General features: G+C 42.9%; 1 protein-coding gene across 1 annotated transcript; it reads left to right on the top strand.

Moving 5' to 3' along the window:
- The first annotated feature begins 631 nt into the window (after positions 1-631).
- fhdc2 (FH2 domain containing 2) lies at positions 632-16166 on the top strand. The gene is made up of 12 exons (XM_036567917.1): positions 632-741; positions 2495-3047; positions 5168-5229; positions 8372-8474; positions 10048-10133; positions 10384-10484; positions 10733-10803; positions 11035-11142; positions 11740-11810; positions 11966-12083; positions 12203-12367; positions 13566-16166. The coding sequence occupies exons 2-12, from the start codon at positions 2604-2606 to the stop codon at positions 15207-15209; spliced, it is 2973 nt and encodes a 990-aa protein (XP_036423810.1). The 5' UTR covers positions 632-741; positions 2495-2603; the 3' UTR covers positions 15210-16166.
- The last annotated feature ends 1072 nt before the right edge of the window (positions 16167-17238 follow it).

Here is a 17238-nt window from a genome sequence, read left to right as displayed (position 1 = left end):
GACATCAGGCTATGTATCCATAACCATTTCCTGTAATTACTTTCTGTGAGGGAGCTTTTAGAACCATTAAAGTCCCAAGACGTCTGGTTCCTATCACCAGTACTGTGAACAATTCTGACTTAGTAAGTTTCTCAAGAACAAAGCGTTTCACACCAAAACACTCTGAACTGTTTTGTTGACTTGTTACCCATTTAATTATGCATAAATGTAAAAAAATTGGTGGAGTGCCCCTTTAATACTGAAGTGACAATGCCCCAAAAAGACCCGGATACAAACTTTGTCAAGACATTTGATTAACTGGCTTTCTTCCTCTGTGTGTGTGTGTGTGTGTGTGTGTGTGTGTGTGTGTGTGTGTGTGTGTGTGTGTGTGTGCATATGCATCCTTCTGTACTGTTCACATATTCTTATATGGTGTCTGATAATGTATTGGTCTGACGTTGGTTGTTTATTTCGTATATATTCTTTAAATAATAATAATAATAATAATAATAATAATAATAATAATAATAATAATATTAGTTTTTAAAAAAAAACTTTGTGTTTGCATGTCTTCTGCGCATGCGCGAGTCTAGAGCGCGCATCAAACTCCAGAGTGCTCAGACCTCCAGCTGGGACTCTTTGGTGAGTCTTACGCAGAGGAAGAGAGGAGTGTGGCGCTCAGGAGAGGATAAAACTGGACTGTTTAACGATTTCTCTGGAGAAGGAAGATAAGAAAATGCTTGTGGCTTCTCAAACCAACACGTGAGTACTTTATTTTTTGCTGTTGGGGTTTTGTGTTCAGTCTTTTTGAGAGGTTTGGCTTCCTAAACGCGCGTGAAAGTTAGTAATTTGCCTTGAGCCGTTTGGTTTTGCTCGTTTTTTCCCCTCAACGGAAAATCTCTCTGTATAACTTGGCAGTAGTTCCTCATGAAACCAGTTAAACGCTTTATCTTCATATGAGGATCGAGGCTGAGATTGTCTTTCTGTTCCTCAGCGTTTTAGCTTGAATTCTCCCGTTCCACCTTAAATGGTGCAGCAGTTACTTCAGCTTCGTATGAGAAGAGCTGAGTTTCAGAGCCTTATGAACGTGACACAACGTATTTGCTCAGTAACAGGACTGTATGAAGTCTGTAGACAAGTTTTTCTCGCATTTATTGTGGAAATAATTTCTCAAAGCACAAGAAGACTAACTTCACAGTTTAATGAGAGACAGCAGCAACAGTGTTATTAATGTTCCACCACACCAGGGTGGAGATTTTCCAGGTTTTAGACCATTTTTAGGTGCCAAGTGATAAATACAATTTTTTTTTCTCCATTTGTCTCCATAAATTACCTATATGCTACTTCTGAGTGCAAAATACAGTGACTTCTTAATACTGTTCGTTTGCATGAGTCTGATCAGCGCCCTCCTGTGGTACCTGTGCGAATAATTTTTGGTAAAGTCTTTATTCAAATTGTACGTGATTTCATGGTTAATTTAGGCATTTAGATAGATGGAGAGATAGATGGGTAAATAGATAGATCACTTTATTAATCCCACAGGGAAATCCTTCTGTAATAATAATAATAATAATAATAATAATAATAATAATATTAATAAACTCTGTTGCATTGATATTCCCTCAGATGCCCTGAACGTAGGAAACATGAATCAGAATTGGCACTTTCATCATTCATTCTTCCCTCAGGAAAGTTTCAATGAATCATTTTTCTCCGGAGACTGCATGTGGAAGCTGTGCTTTGTTTAAAATGCGATAGTTTCCTCTTTACTGCTGCAGAAATCAATACATTTTGATTCCCACCATTTTTATTCTGAGCCATTTCCCATCAAACCTATTGTCTTTCGAATAAGCTGTGGAATTCCTATTTTCTGCCAGTAACCCTCTGAATCTGTGTTAGTAGATCTCTCTCTCTCTCTCTCTCTCTCTCTCTCTCTCTCTCTCTCTCTCTCTCCCCCCTTTTTTTTTCTTTCACATGAATTAAGGCACTAGCCTTAGTGAAACCAAGCAGGACAAAACACGCTGCTGAAACGCGAGAGCACGAACACTCTCCCACATGCGGTACATTCCCCAGCATCTTGAACTTCTCAGAAAGTTTAACTCCAGGTGAAGGGGACGGAGAGCTTGATCTGCTGGCTGTGGCGCGAGCCGAGATCATGTGTACTCATTATAGGCCCCCTCATCCTAATTAGAGGAGAAGAGTTGCCAGGTGTTGGAGCACTCGGGGCAGCGCCACGGCAGTAAACAACCCGAATGGCATGCTGACCTTTACTTAGAAAGCACACAGGCGGAGAACATGATGTCATCTCTACTCTTTTCCAGCCTTTGTCTGCTGGTAGTGGTAGTTCATTACAAACTGGCTGTAAACAAATCTGCTCTTGGTGTTAAGGTCCGTCTATAGGGCTGCCAGTGGCCGCTGAGAAAGAAGAGGGATGCCGCATAGATTTTATGTAGCACAATTTGATATCTGTCTTCTTTGCCACTGTTCTCAATCTCATGCTCTCTTGCCCTTACAGATAAGCATCAGAAACTTAATAGGAGGCAGCCTCAGAGAGAGAGGGCCGCGTAGAGTTAGCGTGAGGACACTGGCTGCTTTGTGAGCCCCTTTGGCCGCACCCGACCTCTATGCGCATCTGCCTCCACGTGGACCCCAAGGAGTCTCAGGCCTTTCATGGAACGCTGCTTGGCAGCATCGGCAGCCAGGCATCGGAAGTGACAACCATGAATGCCGCTCCCGTCCCGCCGCCGCCGATCCCCCCTCCTCCTCCTCCTCCTCCCCCTCCTCCGCCTCCGCCCCTGCCGGTCACGGCCACCTCCATTGGCCGGCTGGACTCAGCACGTCGACAGCGCCTCCGCAACCTCAACTGGGAGCGGATCCCAAAGGAGCGTGTGGAAGGACGCAAGAACGTGTGGAGCTTCTCCCTAGCTGGCGACGACGACTTCCTCATCGACCTGCACTCTCTGGACGAACTCTTCGGACAGAAGGAGGCTCGCAAGCCGGACAGAGGAGACAGCTTCAGGCGCAGCCTGCGCCGATGTAGATCCCCTCAGGAAGCTTGTGCCGACAAGGTGAGAGGAGCTGCCTTCACAGATTCATAAATTAATCAGGACTGCGCGATAGGATTTGGTAATCATTAGGGATACACCTTGTTGCACCCAGTTCCGATACCAATAACCGATAACCACTTCGCTTTTTAAAACTCATTCACACTATAATCCATATATAAAGTGCAATGAGCATTGGCCAAGTTCAGACTCTCAGGATGGTCCATTGACTAGTTTTGCATGAGGATTCTTATTGGCAAAGAACTGGCATTCCTGTTAGGGAATCAAACCTCTGATCTTCTGTGTGTGGTGCAATGCACTGTGCTTACCATTTAAGTTGAAAGTAATGGAACTGTCTAGCACTGTGACTGCGTGTGTCAGTGCTTAAGTACCAGCTGTAATTCCATGAATGGATCGGTAGTGAGAATTAAAATTTTCCCCTTTTAGCAGTTACTAATACAGCGTGATTCAACAAGATTCATCTGATTTTAAAACAATTTATTTCACTTGTTAATTATTACAGATCAATGCAGTGAACTGTAAATTGTTTAAATGAGCATAAAGTTTATTATGTAATTGTACATGGTCTCAGTATGAACCTCCTCCAGCTGTACAGACAACATCAACGCCATAGTCAAACTCATCCCATACTGGATTGAGCATGTCGGGTGTCGCTGCACTCACGGCTCTTTCAGTGCGATTTCGAGATCATCCAGTGTTGTGGAACCAACGACAAACGCTCTGAGCTGCTGGAGGTTCGCTGCCCACGAAAATCACACTGCACAGTTATGACAGATTCACTTTTATTGAAGTGGAGAACGTAGAACGTTTTCTGCTCAGTGGTCGCATCTCCTCTCAGACTGAAGGAGCCATCTTCCACTGACAGTCAGAAACTCTATGACCCCCTCTTTCAATTAGCATGTGATTGGTTCCTAGGCGCCTCATGGTTGTAGAAATATGGTGCTTTGACATCAGATGAATCTTTTTGAATCACCCCGTATATTGGCTACAACTACATCACGCACCTCTTTTAATCATTATTGTGATGTTGGCTGCAAGGCTGCAAAATGCAAATGAGCCCTTTAACAAATTAGTTGTTTATTTTGTACTATGAGCTGCACAGCCAACCTCAGATGTTGCAGAGGAGCTTCTGTGGGCATTTTGATGAATCAAGGCATTCAGGTGACCCAACAAACTTAAGTCTTTTTGGACAATAAAAATCCACAACATTGAGTGCGTTTGCATGCACTGCAATAATCCGATAACTGCAGAAAATCAGATTTTGTCAGTAATCTGATCGATGTGTTTACGTGCGCTTGAGTATTCAGATAATGTGGAAACCTTGGTTCTACATGAATCAGGCAGTAATCAGATTTCTGCTTTGAAACCAATAAACTCACAGAAGAAGGTTTACGTAAACGCAACGTAAAACTTCATGGCGCACCTTTTTTAAAAAATGTTGCGCCACTTTACCTGAAAATATGAACATACATCATGTAGAAGATGAAGAATATTTAAATCCTTCATTTCGGCAAACAAAGGTTTCCACATTGCTCCAAAAGTGTTTTGCTTATCGGATTTCTAGACGTCACTCTAATCTATGAAATCAGAGTATGCTGTTTACATCACCATTTGAAATATCAGATAACTGCAAAAATCTGTTTATGATTAGATTATTAAGTGCATGTCAACACACTCATTGTCACATCAGAGGTTCACCAATTACAATATGTAGCCATATAATCACAGTGGTGTACTGTGCAGCCCTGTTCACAGTCCATCACCTCCTGTGAGATCATGAGGGATTACCCAGTCTTGTATGTTGAGAATTAGAGTGTTAAGTCTAAGAGTCACTGAAATCTGAGAAATAATGCAGCTTGGGGTTTTTCGACAGCCCCTTCGTATCAATAGGCAGTTTATTTCACTGACCTTTGCATAAAGACATAAGCTGCCTGATGACGTAGTCTTTCAAATGTCTTAAGTCACTGATAACCGTAGTTGTCAGTGTAAGTGGACCACATGAATTAACGTAGATATGAGCAGGATTTATCAGGGAACAATGGCTCAGATTGACTGACGTCGTGGCCAACTTGCATAACAAGTCATTTGTTTCCTAACAAAGTCTCTTTGCTTTTTATCTGCAGGTTTCCCTGCTTGACTCAAAGCGCAGCATGAATGTTGGGATATTTCTACGGCAGTTCAAAACGTAAGGACACACTGTTGACTTTTCACACTTTCTCACCATACAAAGCACTCTGAGCTTGTGAATACCAACTGTGAATGTGAAGGTGGTGTTGTTTTGCCAGGAGAAAGAGGAAATGGAGGTGTCCTGTATTGCCCTATAAAGGGATGCGCTTAATACTTCCCTTGATGGGCAGCAGAGTGGTCTGTTTATTTTGAGTGGTGGATTGCCCTCTTGAGGAGAATGGGGGTGTGAAAGGAGGGGGGGGGAGCGGACAGCCGTTGAGGGGAACAGCTGGGTTTGATGGTCGGCGAGGAAGTTGAAGGTCACACCTGTTTTAAACCCTAAATGCATCATTAGAGGGGTCTGCTCCCCTGCAGAGAGAGTGAGGGGAAAGCTGTAACCTGTTCATTGAGCTGGTTAGGAATGTTATTGGCTGTTATGGGCAGGTTTTATGTAAGTAAAAGTTCAGAATTTCCATCTCTTGACTTAAAGTTATCCTTAATTAATAAAACTGAAATTAAATTGGTTGTTAATGTTGTGATAGACTCAGGCCTAGCACTGTTTTGATCCCATTCACTGTAATGGGCTGTACGGTCTTAGACCTTATGTAAAAACACTGAGCGTTTCAAACTGTAATGTTCTTGTCCTACCAATATCTTTACCGTGGCTACTGTTGGCTTGCTGTGAGTTTTGAAGGGAAATGAAGCATTTTGTCAACATTTTGAGGATTTTTACTTTTCTTTAATTTTCATTTGTTCCATATTTTTTAGTTGGCAAGGTTTTATGAATTATACGAATGTTTATCGCATTGTGAATTGATTACATGCTACATTTTCAATACTATTTTTCAAAATGTAACATTCAAATGTAGGCTAGTTGTCTTAAATACAGAAGGTAGATTTTCTTGGCAAACAACAGTGAAGCACACTTTCATTTACCACAACAGTTTTAAACCTCTTTAACATAAGCTACATTAAAAAGGTGGGTGTCGTATGAGAGCTGTAACTCTCTTCTTTCCAGTCAAACAGATGAGTAATGGGATTTTAAAACTTTATAATAAAAGAAGCTGAACTCCTACTGAAAGTTGACCCATTTTTCCACAAATCTGGGCTATAGACTGGATCTCAGATGGCGTCTCTTCGGTGATCTGCGCTGTAAAAAATATATTTCTTTTTTAAATACAAAGAGTGTCTAAGATTTTTGGCTTTCAGCAGTAAATTGTAGGCATATGGCATTATGTTTATGATCATAAAACACATTTTTGGTTAATCTGAGAGGAGCTTTTACTAGGGCTGATCGATTTGGGGAAAATATCTAATTGCGATTTTTCTGATTAAAATTGCGACTGCGATTTCAGTTGCGATTACTTTCTATAAGTTGAGGTTCAGGCCTTTTTTTTTGGCCCAGAAGACCAGAATATCCACCTTTTTTTTGGCTTGAGGCTCAACCCCTGAATGTTGTGTATTAGGCAGCTAGTAAATTGTGGTTGTGATGTCACAACAGATTGAAGGTTTGGCTGCCCCTGATTGGTCGAACTCTACAGGCAGTTCACAACAAGCTCTGTGTTATTAGGTTAAATTCTCCTCTTAAAACTGGACAGCGTCTTTGATAATGTGGGCTATAATTCTTGACAAATTGCAGCTCTTGCGATTTGAAAATTGCACTTTCTTAAATTGCGATTTCAATATAAAACGATTAATCTTTCAGCTCTAGCTTTTACAAAAAAACATCAACACTTTACATTTATTTCATGCAGTTACTGAATAATGTGCCTTATGATTTGGGCATGTAAATTCAGATGCACAAACCAAAATATACTCTGGAGAATAAGAGGTTAAGTAAAGTAGGTTTTTTCCTTCTCCTGTAAAGTTAACATTTTGGAGATACGAGGTTTTCTTCCGACAGCACTGGGCAACTGTAAAATGTAAATGTCTCTCCTGGGCCCTGCTGAGGTTCCACACTAATGGTGGCCATGAAAACGAGCAGTGATTGATCGTCATACTGCTAGAAAGACTTATCCTGTCTTCAGTTCTTTTTTCCTATTATGGGATGTTTTACAGTAAGCACAATAGTAATGGGCTATGCGTATTTGAATGTCGCAGAACTTCATGTCTTTTCATCGTTGTAAGCTTGTGTACCTTCATGTCAGCACTTGCACTCTGAATGGATGTGGTTTCAATTGACCGCGTCATAGCCTAATTGAAGAGCAACTTACTGAGAACGATATCTGCCAGAACTTGTTCTGAGAAACATTATGAAGAAGTTCTCGTGCAGGCTAAAACATTTGTTTCCACTCTTCGCCTTTTTATCTACCATGACCGCACAGGCTGTTGTGTATCAGGCCACTTTTGAGGAGGGGAAGTGCTATGAATTACATTCATGCATGCCCAGCAAGAGGTTCTTTGTGTCCTGCTCTTGTACCTTTTCATTATTTCATATTACCGGCTCCTGGGGGCCACCAGTATTCTCTTACATAAACAATTACAGGGTGGAAGGTACAAAAACGGTGAGCTAATGCCTTTTGCAAGATTCTTGGAAGCAAAGCAAAAGAGCCACCTGTATGTGGCAGATCACCTGGGAAAATTTGTAAGAGCAAAGCCGTAAAAACAAACTAAAAAGCTGATTGATGGCTGGTGAAACTATGGAAATGATTTTCTGTAGTGTTGAAATTAATTAACAGCTAACTTGACTAAGTGTATTGTGTTATTAAATTGGCAGCTCAGATGTCTTTTTTGGCAGCCCTTCAGAAACTTGTGAAAGAAATGAGTCGATCCGGTTCTTCGGAATTAAGCCGTTTTTTTTCTTTTCTTTTTAATGTTTGTTTAGTTGTTGTATCTTCTTTTGTTCTCACCATTGTGGCATCCAAGAGCCTTTTTCCATGTGCCACCCAGATACGTCTGGTTTGATACGTCTGCTTGAGCTCAGAGGGGTGAAATGTCACAGTGCCGTTATGGGCGTTTTTTACAATTGGTTCCTTTTCTTTTGACAGTACTGGCTCAGAAAGTTCATAAAGTGTCATTATCCTGGGGTTATGGGCTGAAATGTAGAGAGATCGGTTTGCAGTGACCCCTGCTTTGATACTGCAGCTGCATGAGATAGCAAGCCTCAGGGATGTTGTGAAAAGTGATGTCATTCTCACGTGGGGTGTTTCCTTTCTCCACAGCGCAGCCAAGGAGATTGTGGAGGATGTGAGGCAGGGGGCCGGGGAGCGCTACGGGGCCGAAAAACTCGCCGAGCTGTGCAAGCTGCTGCCTGATAGCGAGGAGGTAAAAAACGCTGCACTTTCTGTCCTGTCCGGCAGGGCAAACTCTCAGAATGGTGATGCTGCCTCTCTCCTCATTACTCAGTCTGTTTTATATTAGCATGAGTGCTATTTCGCCGCGGTGCCGCTGGGATCTACATTGCCCACATCTGTCCTATCTTATACTCTGTACTTAATGAAGTTGAAGGACCCATAACCTACATCAGGGGTATTTAATTAAAATTCTATAAGGTCCAGTTAGAGAAAATTTCCTCAAGCAAAGGTACGGGAACATCAGAATGTCTAACTTGCATCGTGATTCAGTGCCGTATACTGTAAACTGAAGTAGCCTAGTGGGTATATCAACATCTTATACAGTCAACAACTGAATGTCAAATCACATAAAATACAATTCAGTCATATTTCAACAACATTTGTCAGTTTTCTCTTTTTAGAGAACGCCATGTGAAATAACTTCCCTCTGACTCACTTTCTTCTCTGACTGCTGTTTCTCGCCTCGTCCCTCCCCTGTGTGTGCGTCACTCACTCAAGTCTCAGTGCTCATCGTAATGCAAAAAACTGATTGGCTGAGTAGCGTCACGTGTGATATTTACAAAGCATGCGATTGGTCTGTGAGTTTCCCGGGCTGCTAAACCGGCACCGTAATGACTAGAAATGTTACCCCGAAATAGGACCACTCTGTTGAAGTTAAATAATTCTCCATAGTTTATCGATTATAGGTCCAGGTCAGCATAGGACACCGTCTGGGTCTGGACTCGGACCGTGGCCCACCTATTAGTGACCACTGACCTACATTTTAGAGTTTTATGGAGTTTTATTTCTGTCTCTGAAGTCCACTTAACATTTGTGTGGTTTTACATCCCAAAGCTAGTGATTACTCATTTTTACTCATTTCAACTGGCTGTTTAGTTACTACACTTTTAAGACTGATATATGTAAATAACCTGATTAACCTTGTATTGTGCTTCAAGCAAAAAGCAATCTGGGCTGAAATGCCCCTTATAACTTAAGTGTGAATGGGTGGGGCTGACCTGCTGTATTTCAGCACACTGCCTCATTACACACCTGATTCAGCTCAAGCCCTTCATTTACTGAATTCAGAGCAGTAGATGAGGGTAAACTCTAATCTCTGTAGCATTTTGGCTCGGAAGGTCACCAGTTTGACTTGCCTGGACTAGGGAGTGGACAGTAAATTCGGTTTTCTGTCATGTAGGCCCTTTAAAGGAATAGTCTGCCAAAAATCCTATTCCAGATTTCGGTGAATAATAGGCTATAATGATTTTGAGACAGTGCCAAAATTTGTATTGGATATTAAAACCATTACAGATACACCCCTCACTCTTTTCTGAGGGTTTCTCATTTGCTGTCTTGGACACCACTCTCACAGAACTAGGCGTCAGAGTAAAGTGAGAGAAGAGGCAAGAGTGGGTTATGCAGCGTACCAAGCACCAGTCAAATAGCTGTGCTTTTTTATTAAAGTCACTTTTAAATATGTGAGCTTAGATCTGCAACATGCAAACATATATACTGCAAGTGCTGAATATATTTTTTTGACTGACATCATTGTTTGTTCCCAGGAAGCACGGTTGAAAAGGTTTATAGGAGAGCGTAGCATGCTTGGAGAGCCAGACCTCTTCATGCTCTTACTGGTGGAAGTACCAAAGTAAGTAATGAACTCCTGCAGACTAGCTATTCTAGTTCTCTCCCTCCTAATCATTAGCACATTCTTATCAATTTCCTCAGTAACTCTATACCCCCGCCAGTAAATGCAATCCCTATCTGCTCCTAGCCATCTCATTTTGACTGTTGCCAACCCCTCTCCCCAGTATAAACAAAGACAAAGCAAAGGCACTTTGCACTGACTGCTGATTGATCAGTCCTTCTTCCCTCCCATCGCTGCTTGTCTCCGTTAGTGTTCGCCTGCGCCTGGATGCCATGATCCTACAGCAGGAGTTCGACCCTGCTGTGACCTCTCTCTGTGTGGCGGCCAGATGTCTGGGGGAGGCAGCTCGAGGTAAAGCCATTCGCAGGGGGGCTGTGTCTCTTTCCTTTTAGCGCGCTCTGTTTGCTCTTGTTGCCACTTCAATCGCTTTAGCTTGCCTCATAAATCACCTTCACATGTCCTTCCCCATCTCAAAGCATCAGAGCTGTTCCTGGCTACCAAAAGATCTTTGGAGTTTTAGATGCAGTGATGAACACCTAAGCAAAATCTGTGGCGGAAGGATTTTTATGTGGCTAATATGCTGCTTTACTTCTTTGCAGAGTTGCTGAAGTGCCAGAAGCTTCATTCCATCTTGCGCCTGGTGCTCAAAGCTGGGAACTACATGAATGCTGTAAGTTTTTGCTGCCGTCCACATGCACAGGAAAGCCTGCAGAAGTGTGTGTGTGTGTGTGTGTGTGTGTGTGTGTGTGTGTGTGTGTGTGTGTGTGTGTGTGTGTCTGAGATAGTATTTTTGCTGTGTTCAAGCACTGCTCTTTCAGAATACTGGCTCTGATATGGACTGTTTGTTTAACAAGTCATGCACCATAGAACACAATCGCACTGACCTCACTTGTGCCAACAGGGAGGTTACGCGGGGAACGCAGCCGGCTTTAGGATTGCCTCTCTGCTCAAACTGGCCGACACCAAAGCCAACAAACCAGGCATGAACCTCCTCCATTTTGTTGCCATGGTACGTATCGTAAGGCTCTGAGGCTGCAGTTACCTAACTCTTTCACTTCTAAACTTCAGTGATAAACAAACCCACCCAGTAAAAAGAGGGATGCTTTCATTGTGTAGCTTTGCAGCACTTTGATCTGTTTGAATGGAGTTGACAGGTTCATGTTACAGTACTGACGTAAGAATGGACAGAGTTGTGCGAATAGCGTTCCATTGTGCAACACATGCTGCTAAGTGTTCTGGACGCTTGCTTAGAAAGACACTATATAACAGAGGATGAAGGTGTAATATGCATACAACAGTGCACTGAAGGCATAATACAGTCTGCATCTCAATGCTGATGATGTCCCCTCAAACCTACTTTCTTGAAAACCGACTTGTAGTTGGGCTTCATCTTTCTTGTTTGTTCTTTTCACATATATTAATGTAATTTTAAACTTGCATCTAGGATATATCACCTCTTTCAAAAGGGTTATGTTTGAAACTGTTGCTCATTGACAGACGTAATATATTTTTATAACCAATAACCAATAAAAACACGAGTCATGTAATGAGTGTGTCATGGATTTTAGTGGACAGACCTGTGAACAGTTTATTTTTGCTGCTGCAGGAGGCTGTAAAGAAGGATGAGGACTTACTGACCTTTCCAAGCCAGCTGAGTCATGTCAGTTCAGCCTCAAGGTCAGTTATTTAGCCATCTGTGTGCCACCTAATGTTGATGCTATATACCTTTTCTCTAGCTTAATATTTCAGTCATTAATCTGTTGATGTTAGTTTCAAGTTAAGATTTTTTGATGAAGACAAGAGGAGATCTGACTCCCTTTGTGTTTGATTAGGCTATCAGAGGAATCTGTGCTTGAGGATCTGTGCCGGTTACAGAACAGAGTAGCAGCACTGAGAATCAGTGCTCAGACAGAGGCTGAGATTGAACAGCAGACAAGATCTTTCCTGGAGGTAAGGACTGGTTCGTTATTATTTTTGTCAGAGTTTAAATATATATAGTAGTTTATATATAACGGGATTCGTGTTTCCACCTAAAGGTCAATGCAGTCTTTTAATGCTTTCTCAATCAGACCGCAGAAGTGAGGCTGAAGGAAGCCCAGGATGAGGTGGATAGCTTACGTAAGACTAGCCAGGCATTGGTGGATTTTTTCTGTGAGGATGAGAGCTCCTTCAAGTTGGAAGAGGCCTGCCGCATCTTTCAGTGCTTTTGCCATCGCTTCCAAAAAGCTGTGAGGGTGAGTACACTGCTCTGGGTTGCAAATGAAGCTGAACCAGTAGTAAGTAAAAAATGTGTTCAGGTTTAACGCACCCAAGCCAGATTGGATAGACACGGCTGTCTTATTTAACAAGTTGCTTTATTGACGTTCTCTAGTCCAGGGGTCGTGACCCAAATGTTAAGAATAGCCATTTTGCCAAGTTTCAACGAAGATCTAACCACCTTGGGAGCCACAATATTTCATGTCCATTTTATTGAAGTACCGTTTCACCATCTTGGCTGTAAACATGTCTCAGTATGTGCTGATATCCTAATATAGGCAAAAAAAATAATTATATTAACGAAAAAATGCTGACTTACTTTGCTCTGCTTTAAGCTTTGGCTCAGCTATAGGCGCTTTTCTCGCATCTCCGGCAGGAAACTTTTCTGCAAAAGAAGAATAGTTTCTTGTAAAATGTATCTCGATGTTCGACTTTTTACGAGGCTGAAGTCGCTTCTCATTCGCCAGGTTCTTGTTAGAATTTTCCTGTTCCACCTTAAATGCTGCTTGAAGTGCCAGAATGTAAATATGTAGCTAACTGATGCAACATTTAAGTTGGAACTTCAAAATTTGAGTGAGAATCTGACTTCAGCTTTGCGACTTTTTAGTGTTTGACAGTTTCTCATTGCAGATTAAACGTATCAGGATTATAAATGCAAATGAGTCCATTCATCTCCAAATTATCAATGTTCGTCTTAAATCTCTCTCTTTGCCGTTTCGTTAGCTACTAGCTAGGCGAGGTTGTCTGCATTGCTGTGCGACCAGCAGTCTGTGCTGATCTTCAGGGTTAAAGGGTGAATTAGCAGTTCTATATTAACTCCAGCGTTTAAGACCATTTATTGTTAATCTGTGTTGAATGATCAGCAGAGCTTTATTTTACTGTAAAGGAGGATTATTTTATTTGCTGAAAAATCTAATTGTGCTGTGGAGCCGCAACAGGGCAGTAAAAGAGCCGCGTGTTGCTGACCCCTGCTCTAGTCCATTCTCCACAGGCCTGAAGGCATTGTTTTATATTTGGTGGAATACTGTATGTGATGTTTCAAAGACATGTTTTTATACTGTAATTAGGTAATTATATAGTTTAAGGTTTCTGGCATTCAACAGGAGAAAATTTCATTTATTCATTAGTTTGTTCGTTCATTCGTTCATTCATTCATTGACATTTTCTGTGTCTCAGGAGAACACTGAGCGGGAGCGGCAGGAACAGAGGCGTGCAGAGCGGGAGCGGGAGAACACTGAGAAGCGACGCTCGTTGGCGCTGTGTGGTGGCCTTGAGCTGGGTCGAGAGCCTGATGACCTGGAGCGCACGCTGGAGAGGAACCTGAGCTACACCTGGAGCCGGCGCAGCCTCCGCAGACAGTCGCAACATGTCCTCAACTATGAGTGCAAAAGCTCGGACTCTAACTCACCAAGACCTCTTAGTTCTGAGGGAGAAGACCTCCAACAGGTCATCGGCTCAGAGGGTTACGGTAGAAACTCTGTGCTTAGTAGGCAAACACTAACTAAGGACAGTGTTAATAGCACAAACGGCCAGAGCAGAGTTGAAATGGACGCTTCAATAGGGGAATGTTTATTAAGAACGGACTCTGCATTTGGCCTTTACAGAAACACGGAAGTTGTTCAGGACAGTGTGAAGAGCCAAGCTGATGCTGCTACAAGGTTTTGTCCAAGGAGAGTGTCCAGTGATGATGCCTTTATTTCTCCAGGAGATAATACCATAGTCCAGCAACAGGGGTCAACGAATGTCTCATCCCTCACAGGAATGTCCCCTAAGAAGGTGTTGAAAGTTGAGAGACAGGTACATGACGTCTCTGAAAGGTTAGCAGATATAACAACGGATGTTTTAGAGGAAGTAGGGAAGCAGGACAGTACAGATGCTGCTGAAGCTAGCTCTCAGCATCATCTGTCTGAGAAAAGAATGGCCCTGGAGGCTGATACTAAGAAGTTAGGGACAGTTATGGAGATTTGGCCGGGGTCCTGCCCTCCTGCAGCGGCCCCGCAGCTGGCCCAGGAACCGGAACCGGCCAGCCCGGACAGAGAGCGGACATACTTGCGGGTAGGCGAGACTGTGGAGTGCCACACTCTAGTGAAGGGCCTGCATTCTTACGAGGCCCTTTCGCCCACTGTGCCACGGCCTTCCCCCAGCCACTGCTCCAAATGGAGGAAGGAGCTGGAGGCTGAGGAGAGGGACGGAGCAAGTTCACCTCAGGCCAAGGAAGACCCACGTGCTGGAAAGACCTCAGCTCGAGGGCCTGCTAAAAGGGGGATGACACCCCGAAGTTTGCTCTCTAACAGCACTGGCGTTCCAAAAGTGCGGGCCAAGGCAGATTCAAGCCTTTCTGAGGGACCTTCCACCCCTCGTGCTTCACGCCTCACCCCTCCTCGCACCTCCTCTATGCGCTTGTCCCCTATCACGCGGCCCACCAGCATCCAAAGTGAGCTGAAGCGCAGTAGCAGCACGCGGGACAAGGCGAGCGGGCAGTCTGACACGCTGGTGAAGCAAAACCGGCGACCTGCAGAGAAAGCCAGCCAGGATAAGGAGAAGGTGCTCCCGGGCCGTGAGCCGTTTGTCAGGGGCTCCCCGTTACGAGTGTCCAAGCGGCTCGCCTCCAACTTTGAACCCCAGAGCCCGTGCCAGGCTCGCACCGTCCACAGCCCAACAGCAGCTACGAACGCAAAGACCATTCGAACTGCTGTCATCAGTGCAGCCAAAGCAAAAACAGCCAAGAATGCAGACAGTGCCTCCACTAAGGTGACATCAGGGGCGAGGATTGCAGGCCCCAAAGTCCCACGACCTGCCACTCAGCCTATGTGGAGGTGATGTTTGAAGGTCTTCACTTAGTGGTGACAACACAGACTGTGGTATATATGTGTGTGTGTGTGTGTGTGTGTGTGTGTGTGTGTGTGTTTGTGTTTGTATGTATATGTGCATTTAAGGGCATTTGTAGGGTGCTCGCAGGCATTTGAATGAATAGTGTAGAGGGATTAAAAGCACCTATTTTCCTTTTCGGACTGAAGTCACTGCGACGGGTTTTGTTGTCTAAACCATCAATTCAGTCCTATCACCTAGCTCTGTCTCTGTCCAGAATGCCCTTAGATAAAAGAGCCATTCATTCTTTTTAGCTCGAAAGGGCCTGAGACCAGGGCACTGAAATAGATCCCAAAGAGAGGAGGACAGCCACTCCTCTCAGAGTCCTCCACTGAGTTAGGTGTCGCGATGCGATTTATCCTTTTCAAAACATGGTGACTGTTAATGATGTGGACACAGTCCACAGAGCTGGGTGCAGCACTGCCTACCTCTGAACAGTAGGGTGCTCTGTGCAGGCTACGGAGCACCTCTGGAGGAAAGTCAAATGCAATTCCTGCCAGAAAAGTTCTTATAGCAGCCCGTCTTTGGACCCGACAAGCTTTGTCGTTCTTAGTTTTGAATGTCTTAATTCAAAGTGTTTGTCCTTTGTTCCTCTTAGCTCTCAGTGTATCACGTGACATTGTGAAAATGTCGAACAGTTACAGTGAGACATGGCACTTGGGTGTAAGGACCTGCAGTTACTGAGTGATTTTTATATTGTCTGTCTTCATGCACAGCATCCACACACTGCCACACAAATGGTCCTTACACCAGTTCAAAGTGACCGAGTAGTTTAGATTAGGTACAAAGTCATTAATTTAAGACAAAAATCAGTTGTGAAGGGATATGTAGGTCTTAATGCAAAGTCCCAAAGCTGCATGAGAGATACCACCATGTGAGCGGTATGTTACCACTGTTTCGGTACGCAGCTTCACCCTTTTATTCTCCTCAACCTGATGCACTTTACAGACTTGAGAGATTAATGCTGGCCAAATGGCCCAAGAGTCTGCTGGATTTTGTGTTACTGTGTTGAAGAAAAAAATGTTAATTTAACACAGAATATGTCTGTTGTCATATTTGTATTTGTAAATATAAGATCATGAAATAAAGGATATAAATGAAGTAAAGATCTAGCATTTGGCATGAAATGGCAGTGAAAGCAGAACTGATACAAGTTAGCTGTGACTTGTGTTCCACGAATCAGTGATTTGCACACTTGCTCCATTAGAAATGATGACAAAATGCACAATCACATATTAGTAACCGTCCTGTACCATATTGCATCGCACTGTCTGGTGGAAAACGCCGTAGGAGTGTAACAATACAGTGTATCATGCTGTTAAATACAAGCCCCTTTGTTCAATGCTCACAGGTATTGGTGCACATACAAATACTCAGTTTAGTACAGATAATATTGCATGAAGTATGGTAGAAATTAAACCATCTCGAAATGAAGGCAGAACCTCCCTCCGTTTTGCTCTTCACTTCAAAATTGAGAGCAAAAATATGAAGGCGTATTATTATTATTATTATTATTATTATTGTTATTATTTTTATTATATTTTTTATTTATATAACACTTTTCATGTTGGTAGCAGCTCAAAGTGCTTTACCGACAGGAAATAAAAAAAAACAGGTATACAAGAAATTATAAGTATTAATATAGACTCATAAGAAAATTAAAAATTAAACACCACGAGACAGAGTTTCAATGGAAATGTATAACTGGGTGTCATCAGCATAGCTTTGAAAATTTATATTATGCTTTCTAATGACGTCACCTAGAGGTAGCATGTACAAAGAGAAAAGCAAAGGCCCTAAAACTGAACCTTGCGGGACTCCACAAGGAATGCCAAATGAGCTCAGGGCCCATATTTGCAAGGCTTCTCAAAAAACCTGCTCCTAAATCAGGAGTGCTGATTCAGGATCAGTTTCAAGTCTTAATTATGATCATCTTACTGATAGGAACAGATTCTACAACAGCATTCCTAATCTGAGAAGG

The sequence above is a fragment of the Colossoma macropomum genome, unplaced genomic scaffold, assembly GCF_904425465.1.
Source record: "Colossoma macropomum unplaced genomic scaffold, Colossoma_macropomum, whole genome shotgun sequence".
Lineage (NCBI taxonomy): Eukaryota > Metazoa > Chordata > Actinopteri > Characiformes > Serrasalmidae > Colossoma > Colossoma macropomum.
The sequence above is the reverse complement of the archived record's forward strand: the minus strand, read 5'-3'. Positions and strand labels throughout refer to the sequence as shown.